This window comes from Pararge aegeria, chromosome 13 (assembly GCF_905163445.1).
Source record: "Pararge aegeria chromosome 13, ilParAegt1.1, whole genome shotgun sequence".
Lineage (NCBI taxonomy): Eukaryota > Metazoa > Arthropoda > Insecta > Lepidoptera > Nymphalidae > Pararge > Pararge aegeria.
The window spans coordinates 6,173,843-6,195,039 of NC_053192.1; the positions used below are offsets into that span (position 1 = coordinate 6,173,843).

At 33.5% G+C, this 21,197-nt stretch overlaps 3 protein-coding genes across 6 annotated transcripts; 1 reads left to right on the top strand and 2 right to left on the bottom strand.

Moving 5' to 3' along the window:
• The first annotated feature begins 3,457 nt into the window (after positions 1-3,457).
• Positions 3,458-4,653, top strand: LOC120628620. Its single transcript, XM_039897084.1, has 2 exons — positions 3,458-3,723; positions 4,000-4,653. The coding sequence occupies exons 1-2, from the start codon at positions 3,711-3,713 to the stop codon at positions 4,398-4,400; spliced, it is 414 nt and encodes a 137-aa protein (XP_039753018.1). The 5' UTR covers positions 3,458-3,710; the 3' UTR covers positions 4,401-4,653.
• Positions 4,654-4,713: 60 nt separating this feature from the next.
• On the bottom strand, positions 4,714-8,310 carry LOC120628619 (piggyBac transposable element-derived protein 4-like). Its single transcript, XM_039897083.1, has 2 exons — positions 7,186-8,310; positions 4,714-6,481 (listed from the first exon to the last, which is right to left on the bottom strand). Exon 2 carries the CDS (start codon positions 6,467-6,469, stop codon positions 4,733-4,735), a length of 1,737 nt encoding a protein of 578 aa, XP_039753017.1. The 5' UTR covers positions 6,470-6,481; positions 7,186-8,310; the 3' UTR covers positions 4,714-4,732.
• An 8,797-nt stretch (positions 8,311-17,107) lies between these two features.
• LOC120628948 lies at positions 17,108-21,172 on the bottom strand. Of its 4 annotated transcripts, none has more exons than XM_039897638.1 (3): positions 21,046-21,172; positions 19,296-19,392; positions 17,108-18,723 (listed from the first exon to the last, which is right to left on the bottom strand). In XM_039897638.1, the coding sequence occupies exons 2-3, from the start codon at positions 19,380-19,382 to the stop codon at positions 17,203-17,205; spliced, it is 1,608 nt and encodes a 535-aa protein (XP_039753572.1). In that variant the 5' UTR covers positions 19,383-19,392; positions 21,046-21,172; the 3' UTR covers positions 17,108-17,202. The 4 variants fall into 4 exon arrangements, with proteins under 4 accessions (XP_039753572.1, XP_039753573.1, XP_039753570.1 ...); XM_039897639.1 differs by lacking the exon at positions 21,046-21,172 and adding an exon at positions 18,954-19,066 and having other exon boundaries at positions 19,170-19,298; XM_039897636.1 differs by having other exon boundaries at positions 17,109-18,723; positions 19,170-19,392.
• Between the last annotated feature and the right edge of the window lie 25 nt (positions 21,173-21,197).

Consider the following 21,197-nt stretch of genomic DNA (forward strand, 5'->3'; position numbering starts at 1 on the left):
TAATTCAATAAGTCCTCACCAGACGAAGAACAATTTGTCACTGAGCAGTCCAGAGAAAACTGGCACTGGCCATATTCATACACGCTTTCTCAATTGAATAAGGTAAAATTTCTTATGAAAATTAGACTCCTAAACTAGTTATTTTATAATTTATTGAGAAAGTTCTCTAAAGGGCCGATACTAGGACTGTTTACCCTACCTAAATATTATTGTTTATTGTCATAATATTTTAAGATTTAGTAAGATATGCTTCAGAATTAAGTCGGTTTTTTTTAATAAGCTGTTTTTATGGGCAAATTTTATAAACAAAAAATTTACCTGAATCAATTGGATTAAATGAATATTAAGAAAAAATTAAATTCACTCATCTCAAACAAACGGACCTATTTAATTAAACACAAGATGGTTACTGGAGGAAGTGGAGAGAACAAAACTACCAATCAGTCAAGCGTCAGTTTAAGTTGAACGAACTTATGTCCGTGCTACCACGCTTTTCTGACTTACCAACCGACCACCTGCATTTAATCGCACTCAAATCTCACAAGATTCTTACTGTATCCAATAAGGTGACATTCCAAACAAACTTAAAAAAGAAATCAACTTTATGGAGGTCCTTGAGCGTTAAATACGTAGTTTTGACCGACGTCGTAGTTAGTAATTAGATAACTTTATTTAAATAATGCGGTGAAACCAGAGACAAACGAAGATACAGACTAAAGTCTCCTACAGGTCCACTCTGTAGCGTTTTTGTCGATATAAGTGGGAACTCCCTCTAACCGTCTTAATCAGAAATGTTACACTGCAAAGGATCAACCAACGATTTCAATAATCAACCAAGTTTCTTGTTTTTTTTTTGTTATTTTTAAAAAGCACCTGTTATATATAAAATTAATTACTAAACAGTAATTAATTTTATAGTAAAAGTTTTTGTTAAAAGTGAGAAAATATTAAATAAAAATGACGTACCTACTAAGATGTATTATGAAATATTTTTTATAAAAGATATTAAAATATACATACATTTTTTTTTACGAAATAAAACTACAAAAACAAAAATTAAAGTAGGTACAAGAAAAATTAAGTGCCTACAAGACCTCCCGGGATGGCGCAGCGTTGAGAGCCAAACTCACAGATGATTGTGGGAGGTCCCGGGTTATATACCCAGCAAAGGCAATTTGGAATTAAAAATTTCAGAATTTTCTCTGATCTTGTCTATTGGGAGGCTTCGGTCTTGGCTAGTTACCGATTAAGACGTACCGCTAAGCAATTGAACATTCCGGTACGATGTGGCGTAGAAACCGATTAGGGACATGGCTTAAATATAACTGAATCAACGAAAAATCAATATACCTCCAACCTACTAAACATCTGTTATCTGCCGAATCATTCTTTATGTTTACTTTGAAGATTTCAATTTCAGTACAGCGAGGTAAACTTTGTATATAGGTACAGTGTACAAGTCTGAACTTCTAAAGCTCGCCAAGCTTGTCATTCGGAATGGGCCAGTCAATGCTTTCAAAGCACGGCACTGTTATAAGCAATTTTTTTACAATAAAAGACGGCAACACCAATGTTTTAGTTTATTGCTGGTAGAGTACCCATTCAACGTTGTTGATTTTAGAGGTGGTATAACTTTGACATTGAATTTTTCCTACAATAAAACACGGCAACACCAATGCTTTAGTTTATTGCTTGTAAAGTCCTTATTCATTTCTATTGATTTTAGAGATGTACCAAATCTAATGAAAATCGATTTAAAATAATTGTTCAAAATTGTTGTAAAATGAGTGAATGAATACAAAACAAATTACAAAATTGTAATACAGGCAGTTTAAGTAATCGACGCAGAACACTGTCATTGTGTATGCTCGCGCATCAACTGAAACGATTGACCTATTGATAACCCAAAATTTTTTTTGGCTTTTATAAAAGGTTCAAAATTACAAAATTTGGCTACTTTCTTTTTTATTTTGTTACGTCACTATACAGGGAAATGCGTATAAAAAATATCCAGACTACCTATCATGTTTCTGTAATGGCTTCCTTAATAATTTATCTTTATAAAAGTGTAATTTACAAAAGCTGAAGTCTACAATAAATGATAGAAAAACAGAAAGAATGCAAGAATATTTGCGACACAAACCTTTATCGTTATTAAAAACTTAGATTTGCGTAAGTTTAATTTGAATTTCGATAACGGCATTTCTTCGCGACTTGTTATTAGTATTTTAGAATAATTTCTTAGTGTTATTGTTAGAATTATAATATAATTGGATAAATAACTATTGTATTTGCTGCCCATTTCAAACATTTTGCACTGATAAAATGATGAAATTTAATAAAAGACATCCGAACTAACGTAAACATCGTAATCTCAGTGACTGGCGGTGATGCAGATTCAACTGACATAATTTCTTTATATTATATTTCTCTAGGGTTATAATTTCCTTTCTCCTTCCTTCCTTCCTTCCTTCCTTTTGGCACTGTAAGATATTTAACAAAAGTAAACTCAATCATAAAGAAAATTCAGCTTATAATCGTCTGGACCGGCCGGCTCAGCGGTGACTTGTATACAAATATAGATTTATTTAAATATCTATTTAAATGCAATTAAGATAAAATTCTCTGTGATAACAATTAGGATGTTATTTTATTCCAAAAGACCCCTTTCATAAGAGGGATGATATTTGTCAGTTTTACTCCATAACTTCGTCAAGAACCAAATGGTTGGCATTTCGTTTTCTTTGGAAATATCGTCCCGTCCCTCAACCTTTGGGGTTTAAGTGAATCAATGTTATTTGTTCCACAGGACGCTTTAAGGTTATTAAGATTGTCAATGTTTGCGTGATAAAATTAGTAGACAAAATATATGAGTTAAATATCGATTGCGAGTGTTCGAAATCGTTACTTGGAACATCACTACCACTAAGTATGAGTAATACGAGCTCAGGAACTTGGCTTGCATGATGCATCAAATTTCTCCAAACTGCCGTACGAGCTTCACTTGTGATTTGTGACGCTAAGTTTCGAGGTAACTTTTATACCAATATTCTTTAAAAATAGTTTATTCTATACCCAATATATTTTTTTTTCCCAAGTTCTACATTGTTTTTTCGATTGAGTTATATTTTAAGTAAATGCATGCTAAGGTAAAGGCAAGGATTTATCGTTTAGTTTTTACTTCCCAATAACCCATTGCTGGTTTTATGTTACTTACGCTACGGTATAGTTATATGGAGATCATCCATTCATTTAAATAAACTTTTTATAGTGCAGAAAAATGTATCAGAAGCATTCTTGTTAAAGGTCTTATATCTACACAATATGTTACTAGTGAATGACATGTTTTTTTTTGTTTTAAAAATAAAATGTAGTCAGTGTCACTCGTCAATGCATTAGGTTGTTTTATTATAGGTTATGGGCCGTACGCTCATAAAAATCGCGGTATTGAATCGTTTTAACCGATTCAATGCGGTGGACTATTTGACAAACTTTCATGCCTGGCTACGAACAAATGTTTCGTGGCTCCTCTGGGGCGCCCAACGCCAGGCACTTTGATGGCTCCCCTAAGGCGCCTTCCGCCATGTATTGTAATGTATCGCTTTTTTTGTTGTTTCCACTTGCTGTAAGTTTAGTCGCCAACCAAAATCGAACGTAAGCGGTTTTATTGTTCGTTTAGTGTATAAAAAAGTGATTATCTACGTGTATTAATGGAAATGGAAGGTAAGTGACTCATTTATGTAAGGTGTTGTAAACCTTTTTGTAGTTTTCATTGAATTTATAAAACTATACTTATTTCTTTTCTAGTCTGTCGACAAAATTTAAATTCATGATAGATTTTTTATTTAATTACATTTATTTACATAAATTTAAAAGATTTACAATTCAGTTTACGCACTTTTTATTTTAAACAAAAAGTAGTTACAGAAAAATTCGTCGTAATGCTCACAGCAAGTTTTTTTTTTGCTTGATATAAACATATATTCTTTTTTGTTCTAGAATTACCAAAAAAAAGAAAATATATCCCAGAATCACAACTGGAAACGCAATGTGACACTGACTACGAGTTTGTCGAACAGGCTTATTTAGAACAAAATTCCCAGACTTATGATGACTGGGAACCTGGTCAAGAAAATGAAGATGAAATAAATTCTGCGGCGGAAGGTACAAAAAAACCTACGAAAGATTGTGCAACGTACACAGAAATATCCACCAAAGATATTTCAACGTTTACTGAAAATATAATGGTAGAAGATAAAGAACAATTTACGAGTACAACCGTCGTGGATATTCACGCCTGTAAATATTTTGGGAAATTCGTATCTAACGAGTTACTACGTTTTAGTATTAATGAGAGATATATTATAATGCAAAAAATTATAGAAACGCTAAAAAAATAATTTTATTAATAAACCATAAGTTTTAAATGAAAAGAGTTTTAGATGAAGAGAGAGAGGCGAGTTAAATGAAAAGCATCGGTTTTACATAATATTAAGGTTTATTTATTAACATTGTGCAATAATATTACATAATTGTACTTATTTATAAGGTAGATTTTTACTATAATCATTAAAAAGACTGATTTAGTAATTACTAATGAGAATTGTTTGTTATAAGTATTTAAAAATCTTCAATTAAACAAATTATAACATATAGTGTGTGTATTAATTGAAATCATGAAATACCTGCAAGCTAAAAATATCATAAATATTAAAAATTTCTAATACATTTGTTAATATTTATGATATTCTCGGAAGCATGGGGTGAGACATAACCCTGGGAATTCTGGGCAATCAGAACAACCATACATAACCAAGTTTCTTTTTTTAGTTTTGCTATAGCATACTCTGCATCGCTTTCTCATTGTCCTTCCACCACTCTTAGTAAAAGTACTAGGTAAATGTATTTTTCTTTCAACAAGGGATCGTTGTGGCACGGTTGGTGGCTTTAATAAATTTTCTAATACACTTTTTCTAAAATCATATAATTCTATATTCGATTTGCTTATTTCTCGATATAAAAGAAAGCTATTCACCAAACATATTTGGATTAAATGGATTATAACTTTTTTATACCAACGTAAGGTTTTGTGTTTGCAGGAATAATAACTTAAAAGCTGGTCGTGCCTATCAATTGCTCTCATGTATTTATTGTACTGAATTAGTACATCAGGCTTATACTTTATAGTGCGTATTCGGCGACTATTAGTCCCTTTGTAAATGCTTTTATGCTGCGAGCTCAAAAGCAGCACTTCGCGTTTATCCTGCCATTTGGTAACAACAATTTTTTTGGAATTGTGAACAATACAAGATTCACCGGTGTTTAATTTTATATTAATTAAAGTGGGATTACCAGCGCGCTTTGCTCGTAGTGTACCTGTTACGTACGTGTTTTTATCTAAAAGCTCCTCTGCTAAACCAACGCTGCTATAATAATTATCAATATAAAGTGAATGGCCTTTATTTAAATATTTTTCTATTAACAACATTACTACTTTTTTTACATGATTTTTTCCACCTACCAATTGATCCCCAGAACCAGCATATAAATGAATTTTTATTACTAGGCCATTCATGTCAGCTAACATATATAATTTAATTCCATAACGATGGACTTTCCCTTTTAAATACTGGCGGAAAGAAAGACGTCCTTTCCACAAAATCAAGGATTCATCTATTGCAACATTATTGGATGGGTAATAAGTTGTGGACATTGTTTCGTTGAACATATCTATTAACGACTTTACTTTAAAAATACTTTCCGGCCTCATTTCATCTTGGACATTTAATGCTCTTAATATTAAATAAAACCTGTCCCTAGCCATAAATGAATGTGGGCTTAGGCGCATTAAATAATGTCGAGACCAATATTCGGCCATTCTATTAACTTTCACGGTACCCATAAATAAAATTATGCCAATAAATACCGTGAACTCCTCAAGACTTATCTCCTTCCATTTTGTAAAACGAGCTTGTGCGGTGCGTGCTGCAATCTTCAATTCATTGCCGCACTTGTTTGTACAGTTTAAAATTAAATCAATGATACGACTATTGAAAAATAAAAAGAAAAAATCTATCGGTGTTTTTCCACTCATGTTATGAGGCGGTAATAAACCAGGTGTGCCCGTAAAAGGAATCTCGGCCATATTCGAGGGGTTTCCATTGAACCAATCGGTAGTAGGGGCTCTAGGGGCTCTAGGGGGACAATCAGTTGTATTTTCAACGTCCTGTTCTAACTGATCTTCAGCACAAACGGCTTCTTCATCTTCTGTGTTTTCATTTACCAAATCTTCCAGAAAGTTATCCACATCCTGTGCCAAAATCCCATACAATTCTGCATCACTTATAATAGCATCAATGCATGGCATGTCTGATAAGTTTATATGGCTGGGAGACATCATTCCGGATAACTCCATAGATATGAGATCCCAATTTGACGGGCCAGGTTCAGGGGATGGAGGAGTAGCCATTTTGGTTAGCAACTGAAAAAAATAGTAGAATAAGTTATCTAGCAGTCAACACACTTTATTTTATACGTTATAAAGGTGTTGTAACACAGACGAACACACACACAAACACACACACACTCTCTCACACAGATATACATTCTCACATTCACTGTCATACACAAGCACACACACATACACACTCACACAGTGTTTGTACATGTGAGTGTGTATGAGTGTAAGTGTTTATCTGTTTCGTCGAATGTTATGTATTTAAGCGCTTATGTGTGTGTATGTGGTGTTTGTGTGTCTATGTATGAGTCTGGGGGTGTTTGTCTGTTCATTTGTTTCAAGAGAACACCTTACATAGGGTACCTATCTTTCCGCTTAACGTAGAATTTTAAGTGTTTTACCTCTTACTTAACATTGTGTAGTTAAAGACAGAATAATAAACGAACAATTTAGAAAATTTTGTATTTTTTTTAGTTCTGAACACTGGTCACGAAATGGGATTTTTTCCAAAAACCATAAAATGTTCAATAACTCAAGACTGATTTATTTTGGCATATGAGTGTTCCTACAAAAGTTGTAGCACGAGACCTGTGCTACATGCCCTATCTAGGTTTTCCTCTAACATGGAATCACTCTGTCCCTCATGTTAAATTTCAAAAAGCTCATGTTAAATTTCAATGATTGAAAAGACTAGAAAAGAAAAAAAGAACATTGTTAAAAAAACTCACCTTGTAAAGTCAAGAATCAAAACAGAGTCCAAATTACTAGCCGGGGTAGTCACTGAAGCAAAATCTCGAAGTCCAGATACACAGTCCACAGTTGTTAAAAGGCAAACTAAGAGACTTCAGAAGCGAGCATTAAACGGTCACAACGTGCTTACGTCTGATCACCATAAATAGCAAAACAGAAGTAAACGAAAAAACATCATCGATAGTTAAGTAATTTGCGCGTGAGAAACCTTGTTAAGTGATTTATGGCACCGACTTCTTTTGTTTTTAGTTAAATAACATCTTTCCCTAGCCCATCAATAAAAAGGGTCGGTCGGCACGGCATATTAACAATAAGCAGTAGGGCAATAAAAAGCTTAAAAATCTTTAAAACATCTTTGATATGACTGCATAGCATAACAACAAAAGATAGTGCTTTTCTGAGAATCGTTTTTGTTGTTGTTTCTCACCAAAAATAAACTAAGTACATTGTCTTGATACCTAAGGAATGCAATTACTAGTCCGGTTAAATTTGGACATACTTCGAGAAACTACCTAGTTATTACCATAAACTTGCAAAAGAGCATATCCACAAAGCAAAAAAAGTGAAAACAGATATTTTTTAAATATTTAACTGTCATGATTAGTGCTATTCGTTTGTAACCCTTAATATTAAATAACATTTAAATAACGCTTAAAATGGTTTACCATCCCCGAAGAGTGTGAAATCACGCTACACCTTAAAGCGATTTCTCTGGAAAGGATCTACGTGATAAATAAAGACACTAATATTTTTAGAACACTGAAATATGTACTATTGATAAATTTAAATTAGTCAGTTTTTTGGTTTCAAATATTGGCTCCTCTGGGGTGCCACCCGCCATGCACAAAAGTTACCTTTCATAATTATTGTTTCTATTGAAAAGGTTTACAACATCTGAAATGTCTTTTTTCACGCTATATCTTGAAACTAATACTAGTATCGTAATCTACGTGACAAATAAGGAAACTTTCATTTAGGGCTAGCCTCTGAATAAAGCTTTTTTAGCGGAGTTTTACAGGAAAACATTTTGGCTCCTCTCGGGCGCCACCCGCCATACACAAAAGATACACATGGCGCCTCTGCGGAGCCATCCGCATTGAATCGGTTAACAAGGATTTTGCAGTAAAGCAAGTGTTAAAACATTATATTCAGTGCGATTTAGCTGTGATATAACTTATCGTATTAATTATCGCAGTGTATAAGTGTAGAAACTGTTCATCAAAATGGCTACCAATTACCTTATTAATGTGCCGAAACTAAAGGGGCGCGATAATTATTCGGAGTGGGGTTTCGCTGCAGAAAATTTCTTAGTTCTCGAAGGCATGAAGCCACGTGAAAACCGTTAAATCGTCGAAAGAATTGTGGAATAAATTACAGCTATTATTTGATGATAGTGGCTTTTCACGGAGAATAAGTCTTTTGAGAAAATTGATTTCAATCCGGCGAGAAAATTGCAGTTCGATGACGTCGTCATTTGTGACGTGCAAGTTATTGGTTGTCTAATGTACTTAGCAGTTCTAACCAGGCCTGATATTACTTATGCAGTTGGATTTTTGAGTCAATTTAACAATTGCTATTCTACTGAACATTGTGCATATGTAAAGCGTCTATTGAGATACAAAAAATTACGGTTTGAAGTACACTGCTAATGGAAATTCAATATTAGAAGGATATGTAGATGCAGATTGGGGTGCAAATGTTATAGATAGGAAGTCATATACAGGTTATTGTTTCACTTTATCTGGTTGTGTAATTTCTTACCACTGTAGCCTTGTCTAGTAGTGAGGCCGAATATATGGCTATTACAGAAGCATGTAACGAAGCTGTTTATTTGAGAAACTTACTATATGAAATTACACAAAATTTTTATACCATAGATTTTTTTAACGATAATCAGAGTGCTCATAAGCTAACTATGAATCCAATGTTTCACAAGCGTACAAAACACATAGACATTAAGTTTCACTTTTGTAGAGAATGTGTAGTAAATAAAATTGTAAATGTGAAGTATTTGCCTACAGCTGATATGCCAGCTGATGTATTCACGAAGGCTTTATGTACTGTGAATCATTATAAGTTTTTGGATGTATTAGGTATTCAAAGATTATATTTTCTTTATACCTCCATATTGTTAGATATAGTAGGGGTGTTAAAGGTCTTATATCTACACAATATGTTACTAGTGAATGACATGTTTTTTTTGTTTTAAAAATAAAATGTAGTCAGTGTCACTCGTCAATGCATTAGGTTGTTTTATTATAATTCTCCTAATGAATCTTATTGAATCATGCTGCAGGGCTAGCATGGGCGGGGGACACTTCTCCACGGGGAAAGGATATAACGTTTATCCCCTCACGCATTTATATCCACCCCCCGAGCATGGGCACACGGGTGGACAATATATCCACGGTGGATATAATAGGGGAAAGACGAACCCCCGGTAAATGTCACAAATTAATTATTCTAATCTGTGCTCATGGTTTTGACAAATAAATTTTTCGTTTTCTGTTTTGTTTTAGTTGTCTAAGTTTTTTATTGTTTTTTTTATCTATAAATGTTCCTCGTCTGCGGCTGTTTGTTTATATTATTTATTCTGGATTTTTCAAAGTGGTATAAAACCTACCTTTCGAGAAAATAAAATGAGTGCTAAAAAGTAAGTCTTCTATTATAAAATGTTTGAAAAAGTGACTACCTATTGATTTAGAAGCGTACCTAATGAATGAATGGTTTACAGTGAAAGTAAACAGAGACGTTAATCATCAAGATCCAATCCTGTTTACATATCAAATTATTGATCTTGTACTATTTTATTTAAAGTTGTGCTTGCCTTTTTCTATGGCCCATTAGTTGACAAATTTGTGTTTATTCAGATCAAGAAGTAATAAAATACAATTGCAAATGTTGGTAGATTTCATGCCAACCCACAACCACCTTGCCACTGGGGAATTCACAGGAACTCTTAGGAGCCAAAAGGGCAGACTCCCAGTGGCAAATCTTAGTCATTACTGAAGGAGCATGGGCCAGACGGGACGGTCAATCAGTGGAAACAGTTAAGTCAATTTTGCGGTAAAGTAAGCAAGTGCAAAAAATTTAAATTATTTATTAGTGTTGTTGGCATCAAACAAGTCTTGCATAATTTTTCTTTTATTTGCAGACGTGGCAGGACATTAAAAAAGCTGCAACAGCACGGGGACGCAGCACCACAGGCAACATATACATGTTGCTGTAAAGTCAACCAAGTGAAGAATTTATTTATTTTCCAGAGTAGGTATAGATGGAAGAATGCAGGATGCTCATTTATCACACAAAAATAAATTAAAAAGGATGAAAAGGTTAATTTAGAATTTTTTTTAATTAAAATATGTATTTATAAATCTTTCTCTTTTTTGTCAAGCAACTGTTAACAATCTTGTTTGATCCATATTTGATGTCTGATGTCGTTCTTCGCTCGTATTTACAAAATTTACTGTCATTTGCTCCATTAGAGTTCTGAAATATACAAATTATATTATGCTCAATACTGTTGACCCAAATTAGTAGGGCAAATTGTATGTGAAAATGCAGGATCAATGATTTATAAGGAACCATTATTATAAGATATAATTTTATAATATTACCAAACATTAATGTGCCCAATAATAATAAGTTATGGGAACTTAAATATTATTTAAAGTATATATTTACAATACACGCCTATAATGATGCATAATATTATAAAGTGTTATGCAGGCATATATAAGTGGAGATGCTTTTTCGGGACTGTAACGAAGCACCCAGTCAATCCCCAAGCTGCGAAATGTGTCTTTGAGGTACCTATTGGCCCTTTCCACACAGTTTCTTACTTGGCAGTGCCAGTTTGTGTACTTCTCTGCAGAACTATTTGGTGCAGCTTCTAAATCCGGAGTCATCATCCAAGGCTCTAGAGCATAGCCTGAGTCCCCAATAAAATTCTACTTTGTTATTTAAACATGTAAATTAATTCCTACTTGTTTTGCTTTTTCAGATTTTCTCCAAGATTTTAATAAAATGTTGAATAGAAATATATGCACAATCCTACATTGTAATTTGGACGTGATGATTAACCCATGCCCATGTTAAATAATTTATCAGACATTTTTTTTTGTATTTTCTTATATTTCATTACTAAATACAGTATCTACTGCCAAGTTTTTGTACTAATTCCTCAAATAAACAATTTTATTATAATGAGACATTGTTTTTTGTATATTCATATAAATAATTTACCAGACTAGTCGTATACAACATATGCAGCAGAATCCTAGGCATGTAATTTCTAGGTAATTATGAGGAGTATAATAAAATGATATAGGTAGGTGTGTAACTTTTTTTGATTTGCATTGTTTCCCTTTTATACTAGTAAATGGCAACAATAAGTAAAGTTTTGAAAGTTTGCACATTTTATTTAAAACATACATAAGATGTAGTACTGTCCGATTCTACTTTCATACAGCTGTATCTTTTCATATTTTACTTTAGAGTTAATAAATATGAATTGGTCATGGACACACACCACAATCTGTAAAACATATTTTAAAATTATTAACTTACTTGATTGTTTAAGTTTTTGATAAACTCTAGATCTAAATAATTTGTCTTTACTAGTTGAACATCTATCGTGGATCTCCAGAGTCTGTTCCCGGGAATAATATCTACTTTGGCATTAGTCTAAAATGAAATGAAAAATAATTAAAGTACCTAGCATTGAATATCTTTGCTATGTACTTATACTGAAGTACTAAGTACTGACTAATAATTTTATTATTAAAGTAAGTATATCTATATTTGATGAGGGGATGTCTGCAATTGCCAGACGGGTGATCAGTCCTATGTAAGGACCATTCCACCCTATTCCCCATGTTTGAGACACAGGTTTTACTGGTGTCCCGGCAGGGTCCCCCCTGAAACCTACCAGTCTCTGTGGTGAACCTAACAATATCCCCTAAGGTGAGGTTTGCTAGGTCTTCTTCACTTATTCTATCCTTACCTTGTAGTTCCCATCTTACCAACACGTACAAGGGGCACTCGGCTATAAAGTGAAAACTAGTTATCACATCACTGCACTTTGAACAGGATGGGATTTATATTTACTAATGAGAATTATTAGGAAGTAAGTACCTATATATACTCACATACTGACAATAGCTCCAGTAATTTGGGTCAGTTATTTGCTGACTGTTGTTTGAGCAACAGCCATGGTCTTGACCTGTCCCCGCTGATAACTACCGTCCGCTAATAGCCTTAAAGATGTGAGAACCTAGACAAAAAGTGATTAGCCATGCTTTTTTTTAAACCTACGTTCATATATAGATGATGTCTTTGCACAAGATGATTTTAGGTACTTAATAACAACTTACTTTTATGTGCACTGGTAGTCCATCGATAGCATTTAGTGGTTAGTGCCTCTTTAAGGTCCTCGCACGAGTACAGCACACAATTTTTACCCATCCGAAACAAGTGTTGGAACTCTGCATCGGGAAATTCGAACGGATTACTGGCGTCACGTATAGATCGCCGGTGTAATTTTCGTTCAGATTTCTCCATTTCACTTGAATTATAAGAGCCCCAGAAAGCACGAGACATGTTTTTTTCGACTTTAATTCGTTAACAGAATTTTAAACCCACGTCTAAGGACGGGGATAAAATTGTCTCTTTCAAATGTCAAAAAAGGATAGTCTTTCCCCTTTCATTTCTTCCCATGCTATGGGCGGGGGATATATATCCACGAGAAATGTCAAACGGGGATAAATTTATCCTCTCCCCTGTTGCCGTGCTCTGGCAAGGGGAAAAGATAATTATATCCCTTGATAGAGGATATAATCGGGGGATATAATTTATATCTCCTGCCCGTGCTAGCCCTGCAGATCTGTATTTAATAACATAAAATACTAACGTTACCTTCCTTATACTTATTGTACCTCTACCCTCCATAACTTATTGTTACGAGTGCCGACTTCCACTAATAATACGCCACATAAAGATGCTTCTTTGATGTATATTTTAATATGAGATAATTATTTTTTGAGCTTGGATATACAGTATTATCTTTTTATAATAAATTAACATTAAAGAAATATTCAGTAATATAGAAGTCATTAACTAGACTAGTGGAACCAACCCGCTACGCCATATTTGCGTCACGTGTCGTCCGAATGATAATTTATAATTAGCAGTGATTTGCAAGGAGTAATGCTTCAAGAATTTTTTCTTCTTCACATTTTAGTTTATTGCTTCTTCGTTAAAAGTTGTGTCGTCACTATAAATTCGTAATTCCATTATAATTCTAATCTAAATATTTAATGTTTTGCCAAATTTATTCACTCTTTAGCTTGCATCCCGGAAACTAATTTCTTAAAATATGATTGGCATGTTTGTTGTTGTCTACATTGTAAACGGTATTTAGGCCGTATAAAAGTAGGAGGATTGGTTTGTCGAGGGGTCTTTGTTATAACAAGAGTTGGGAGAACGAAACTGCTTGAATACAGAACAATTTTAATCCTATTAAGTTACAGCGTTTACTCATTTTAGTATCTCTTATTACAGCGTTACTCATTATAAACTTAAACATCAAACTATTTGAACTTTTAACTAACTTTAATTATTCCTTCTTTTAATCTTGACTTGACATTTCAGTCCGACGCGACCCCCCGAAATTGTACATTTTTATTTCCGCCATTTTTATGTAACCTTCCTTTTTGATCTGTGTTCCTGCCATTTTGAATTCCCACGCGCAACGTACCTATATCACCACAGATTATGCATAATTTTGACCAGTCTAATACCTGATACCTTTTTTTTTTAAATAAACGTACACGCAAATACAAAACCAGGCACAGCTTTAATTGCGGATTAATTAATCTACTATAAAACTGCGCTTACAGGACCATGGGTTTACTCGTGGCTTTGGCCGTGAACGTGATCGGTGGTGCCGCGATCTACCTTACCGGTGGATTGGCTACGGGCATTGTCGCGCCGTTGCTAGGATTCGGCAATGCCGGCATTGGAGCAGGCACTTTAGCCGCCTCGGCCCAGGCTTACTACGGTAATCTGGCAGCTGGCAGCATCATTTCTCAGCTGACCGCTGCGGCTATGGTTGCTCCCACACCATAGGTAAGATTACAATAATTTAAGTCGTTGGAAAAATTCAAACTTTCTTTATAATTCTACCTACTTAAAGTTAGACAAGAACCCTTGACTACAATCTCAATTGGTTGCTGATCTTAAGATTGTAGCAGATGGCTATCTTTGTCTCGATCAAACAATGGTTCTTATGTAGGTACCTATTACATTTCTTATACTTGTGTGATTTTTTTATTCTACGGCTAGTTGACAACCATCTCACCTGCTGGTAAGTGATGATGCGATCTAAGATGGGAACGGGCTAACCTGTTAGTGTTAGGGTACCCAAATACGTAAACGCGTTAACGAAACCGATTAGGGGTATGCGTTTAGAATACCCCTAATCGGTTTCTACGCGACATAGTACCGGAACGCTAAATCGCTTAGCGTAAAAGTATTCGTTGGTTTTTAACGTATAGAATGTGTGTACTCGGTCAGTACTCGGTAGTAAAGTTTTGTACCCAGACCTAGCTTGTCAGTCTACTCTTAAGTACCCATGGTATGTACTTAGGACAGAGAGACTAGATTTAGTATTTAAACCTAACCTTTGGTTTTGAATTTTAAACTGCGCGTAGAAGTTATTTGTGGTAGGTACGTAATTACATGAGGAGTGGCGACGAATAGTCAAGCGTGCCACAACACTTAATTGACGACCTTCTGATTTCTGACCTTACCTTATCTTCTTTACCTTCTTTACCTTCTGTACCTACTTACCTTACTACATACACTTACCTATTATTTTATCTTTTACAGATCCACCTGACTTGAAAATTATTTTCGATGAATTGAAAATAAAATTTCATTATAGAAACTCCTTTGCATTTTTATTTCACTTTATATATATAAGCATAATATTATAAAAATATAAAATAAACATATTTTATTATTACCTTACTACATGTCCAATATGTACAAGTCTAGGTATGTATCTATGTCTTTCATTCCAAACAGGTACCATAATTTAACGGACACTTCTGATTATTAAAAATAAAAAATAAATTGACATTTTCAGAGCCTGAGACCAAAAGCACTTGTTTTGTTAAATGCGACCATTTTGTAAATTATATTTTAATACCTATTGACAGATAATTGAGGCAAGCAGGCGTTCATGGTTTTATTCACAGAATTAAGAACATACAGAATCCTCATTCAGCCATTATTGTATGCAGAGCATTGTAGGTAGGTACCTATCTAAAAACAGTGAAAACGCCACCTGCACGTCTCATTTACACGCGCGGAATATTTCTTGCCCTCATTTTCCTTTTTTATGGAATTACATAAAAAAATTAAGAGGTCAAATAATTACTGTCAACTGCTGAAACCGTAGACTGAGTAATATTATTAAATTTTATTTGTTTAGGTGTCATTAAGATACCAGTAGGTAAACAATATTTCAAGACTTGGTTTTAAGAAGTATGTATGGGCGTTGAGCAAACTACATCTTTCGCTATTCACTAAGTAGGAGTAGTTTGCATTGGGACCTGGCATCACTGAAGGTGGAAAACTCCAGATCTCCGTGGTCGCATGCAAATTTTTAGCAGTAGAATTATTTTTGTGGCAGAGCTCGTCAAGGTAAGTACTACCACCATGCTTATTTCTACCGCTAAGCAGTATTGTCGCAATGCTGTGTTCCGGTCTGAAAGGCGTGGTTGCGGGTGCTACCACAGGCACATAAGACTTAACATCTAAGTAGGTACCGTAAAACGGGGTGAATTGACACAATTTTGAACTTAGTCTCCTTGCTATTTCAATATTTTTCAATCATCTAAATTGGAATTTATTCCTTAAGTATTGTTAATATTGTTAGTGAGAGGTTTGCTGCTGTCCGCTGAGGAGTTATGTCCTCTATCTCTAATCATATTCATCAGTTATTATCGAAATTTGGGCAAAACTAAACTGATATAACCTATCCAGTACAAAAATAATTATTTAAATCGGTTATTATTTGGCGGAGTTGTGGCGTATTATCGTCAAATACTTTCATCCCCTCTCCCAAAGATACGTAACTGAATTTCGAGATGTAAATTATTATGTCCTATCTTACGAGATAGAAAATCGTGAGTTTCATTTGAATTCATTCAGTAGTTTCAGCGTGATGCGCGGCCCAGACATAGACAGACAGCCAGACAGCGACTAATGAAAAAAATACAGTTTTTGGTTAAGTACCGGATATACAGTGCCCGCCAAAAAAAAATTTAAATATCTTCAATGTGTAGAATTCGTTACAGTTTTATTATAAGTGTAGAAAATAAGACTTCTATTGTAGAAGTGTTAGTAATTGGCAAGGACACTATTATATTTTATGGTGCAATTTATCTGATCATATACCTAGCGTAGAATAACAGATAATATTTGGCAATAGTAAATATACAATAATCAATATTCGCGCAGTCGGTAGGATCGGGAACGGGATTGTCGTAATAAAAAGATAAATTTGCTATTCCATATTATGTATGTATGGTTATATATGAAAACAATTACGGCAATTTATATTTACAATTATATATATCAGCATTCGGCTCATATCTTTGCAAGAGTTGAATAAGTGCTTTTGCCACATACACTCTGCCCCACCAATGCGATTGTATTTCCGGCGTGTATCTGTTATGTACCTATTTAAATTTCAAAGTTCTTTCTTCAAGTTTTACTTCAACAATATTAACAACATTTCGTATATTCTAGTAAACTAATATAGCAGCATAGTAACATATTAAATCAATGGATTTAGAAACTAACAACAAAAAAAGTAATGAAAGAAATACATTCTATCATAAATCATTTTATTTAACTAATTGCTTTTATTTTCCTATTTTTACACTATTTCGTGATATAACACTTAGAACTAATACTTTAAAAAATCAAATACATTTTCTACGCTTTCTTGTTAAAGGTATATTCACTTCTTCACATGAATATTTGTTTATAAATAGTTCTTCATAAATGATACTGCTTGAACTGGGACTTAAATACTTTGATATCTCCTGATATAAATATTTTTTATAACAACTTTCGTTTTCATTAGTTTGGGTTGACACAATTCTCTTGTTAGACTCTTTACGTTTCTTTTTATCTTGAGTGGAATCTTTGGTCCATGTATTCTTGAAATCAATGATTTGTTGTGAGTTTTGTGCTATTTTATTCAACAAAGTACTTTCCATTTTTTTCATCCTCTCTTCTAAATAAGCAATTGTGCTATCTTGAACAGTACGCAAACCTTTATTATCTTCAAAGTTTGAATCATTATTTTCTCTAAGTAGCTTTGTTTCAGGCTTTTCAGGCAATTTTATTTCTTCATTGAAAGTAAAGTTTGGTTGAGTTGATTTGAAGTTGCTGTAACTGGGATGTGTTGTGAGATTTGGCAAAATTGAATAATTCTTTGCAGGATCATCTAGTTTGTCCAGACATGATTCTATTATATCTTTCAATTTCATATTGAATTTTCTCTTTTTTTCAATGGCAGCACTTCTTTCAGGTGTCACTTTATATTTTATCTGTGCCGATTTTTTATAAGGCGACTGAGGCAATATGTTTTCTATTTTATCTGTAATCGTTTTATTTTGCACATTGCCACCTTTACCAAATTCAGAATCAAACTCCACATTCAGAACTTCCAATATTTTTAGTTTTTCAGATGGCTTAGTATCAGGTTCTACTATCAATGTATTTGGTGTAATTTCAGGCTCTCTTGGAACTTTTAAAACAGAGCTTTTATCTGGCAAAGTCAAAGTACGAGATGGTGATATAATTTCAAATTTACCTTGAATGGTACTAATGTCTATGGGTTCTTCTATTTTCTTTTCTGACAAAATTGTTACTTTTGGTTTCTTTCCAGATGGTATTGATTTAGGAGTAACATCAGTCGATAGTGGCAATGGAATAGCACATATATTTTCTGGTACAGAATTTTTGTCTTCAAACTTTAAATTTAAATGAGAATGAATTAAGTTTTGTTCTAAATTTAGTTCTTTTCCCATTTTAAGTTCATTGCTTAAATCTGAGTAAGGTGGAACTGCCAGTGTAGGTTGAGCTGGTCCTTTTTTAACCTTTCTTGTGGGTCGTGTATTTTGAGGTTCAGGAAATCTTTTATCTTTGCCATTTTTATACAAACTGGAGATTTTTCCTCCAGCATTATCTTTGGTCAGATTAATATTATTACGATTATATCTTGCACTTGAGTCTACAAAATCATTGTTGGTCAAAAAATCTCCATACTTTAAAGAAAAGTTGGATTTTTTGTCATTAACATCAAAGTCATTTTCAATATCTTCGACAAGTATAGGAATGGGATATTCTTTAGGATCCTCTAATGCCACAAATTTACTAGGATCACAAAAAGGACCATTTAAAGTTGGAACTGCATCAAAAATTAGCTTTTCTTTCTGAAATAAAAAAAATATATATATTTGTAAAATTATTTGTTTATACCATTAGTAGCTATATAATTGGTTAATATTTAATTAAACATAGAAATTACTTTTAAGAATTAATGAGATTACCTAAACACAAATCATCTTCATCAACAGACATCCACTGCAGGACTATAAGACATAACTATAATGGGCAGATGCTGCTAGCTATATGAGAATATAATAAATATTTTCATAGTTACCTCCATGACATGCAGGGGAAGTGGAACAAAAAAACGATTATAAAGGTTGCCAGCCCAATCAGATGTTGTTATTTTTGCTTCATTTTAGTATTCTTGTATTCAATTAAAATAAACTGAAAACTAGATAATTTTATTGGCTTTGATGGAAAAGTGCTGTTATAATTGTGCAAACTCAGATCCATCATGTTAGTAATATCATGCAGTTAAACAACTAACCTTATAATTCATGAAGTTCTCTTCTCTAAAATGATGCTGACATACACATCTGTTCTTTAACTGGGATACTTTCAGATCAAGAAAGTCCAACCTCTGGGCATTTACCAACCATTGATGACATCGTACCTTATCAAACACAGGGTAATGAAACATATGTGTCTTCCCATCTGTCTTAACGCTGCAGTTTCTGTATGTACATCTGCATCCACCCATCTTGAATACTCTGCAAGATTAGCATACAAAAACATTTACCTTAGTTGAGCACTTGGAAGTCAATAAAAATAAGCCTCTCAACAATAAAATGCTGCCCTTAAACAATAAGCTTATTCCATGCTAATAATAAACAATAATAAATAAATAAATATACTACGACAATACACACATCGCAATCTAGTCCCAAAGTAAGCGTAGCTTGTGTTATGGGTACCAAGATAGCTGATGAATATTTTTATGAATATGATACACATAAATACTTATAATATACAGATAAACACCCAGACACTGAAAAACAATTATGTTCATCACACAAACATTTTCCAGTTGTGGGAATCGAACCCACGGCCTAGGACTCAGAAAGCAGGGTCGCTGCCCACTGCGCCAGTCGGCCGTCAGTAATATATTAGGAGCTGTGATAGCCTTGACATTTATAGCCTTGCGGGTATGACTGACATCACTTTTGGGGGTAGAGTGTTTGAATCCAATATTGCCCCTCTAACTTCTAAGTTATGTGCATTTTAAATAATTAAAATATCACTTGCTTCAATGGTGAAGGAAAACATAGTAAAGAAACATAGTTGAGAGTTCTCCATAATGTTCTCATAGGTGTGTGAAGTCCACCAATTTGCATAGGGCCAGCGTAGTTTACTACTGCCTTACATTCAAATTCAGAGAGGAGAGCAGCACCATGTAGTGGGCAGATAATTGGTAGATGATAATGATGATTGATATCAGAAAACTGTTGTGCAACTTGTGTGCTGTAGTATGCCAGTATTGAGTTGATATGATGATGATGCTACTAACATTGCAACTGCAAAAGTGTGTTTGTTTGTTTGCCCTTACTTTACACCCCAACTAAGTAATGAATCAACTTTATTTTTAGCATAGAGTTGTTGAGTATTGAGAGTTGAAAGTATGGAGAGTAACATAAACTACTATTTATCTCAGTAATCAAACAGCTCCCACAGTATTTAGCTATTATGGTTTAGCTATTATTATCATTTAGCTATTAATAATTAATTAAATTTTTATAAACCACACCAAAAAAAAAATACAGATCTTCCAAAATGGAATCTCTACACACATTTGGCTATGACACCAGAGGTGGAGATGTTGACTTTACAGTGTGCAATTGCTAAGATAATCACATTAATTATCATGACATATTACAGTCATCTTTAACATAATTTAAATACTTACCTGAGCAATGAATTAATATTATAATAGTTTTATAACTTGACGATCTTTTAATAGTAACTAATTAATCTAACATGCATGAAATCGAAATTTTACGAGACATAAATATTTATTATATTACTAACACCAACTAGAATCCTAATATCAAACTTTTTTTAATTGCTACGACCTGACTGGGCCTCATGACTATGTTAATGCATGGATGCAAATAGATAAATAAAAATTAAAAAAAAAAAGAAATTAAGGTTGTTCGTTGATGGAATTCTACAAAGTACAACTATTTATGCTTCTATCCAACTTCTGAACAATGATGTTTGAATTGACAATTATGCTCATAACCAGGATAAACCACCCAAATGTGAAATATTGTAGGCAAAAAATGTAGTGAATGTTTAAAACTGCTTCACTGAATGATGCTTAGGAGTTTTCGATAAACATCTATAATCTATTGCATAATACTCACCTTTTAATCCCTTTATTATTCACTTAAATTAATTATAACATTTAAAACTATTCATCCCGTTAACTAAACAACAGGGAAGTGTAAAGAGAATTAAAAATTTGGAAATAGTTCAGGCAGAAAGTTTATATTATATTAGTTACCAACTTGTCATT

What these genes read in the sequence shown, in the direction of transcription:
- LOC120628619 (XM_039897083.1), bottom strand. Translation starts at nt 6,469, where the DNA reads ATGGCTACTCCTCCATCCCCTGAACCTGGCCCGTCAAATTGGGATCTC.
- LOC120628948 (XM_039897636.1), bottom strand. Translation starts at nt 19,382, where the DNA reads ATGGGTGGATGCAGATGTACATACAGAAACTGCAGCGTTAAGACAGAT. An exon ending in AGAACTTCATGAATTATAAG is followed by an intron (nt 18,724 to 19,169) that starts GTTAGTTGTTTA and finishes TTTTTATTTCAG; the next exon opens with AAAGAAAAGCTAATTTTTGA.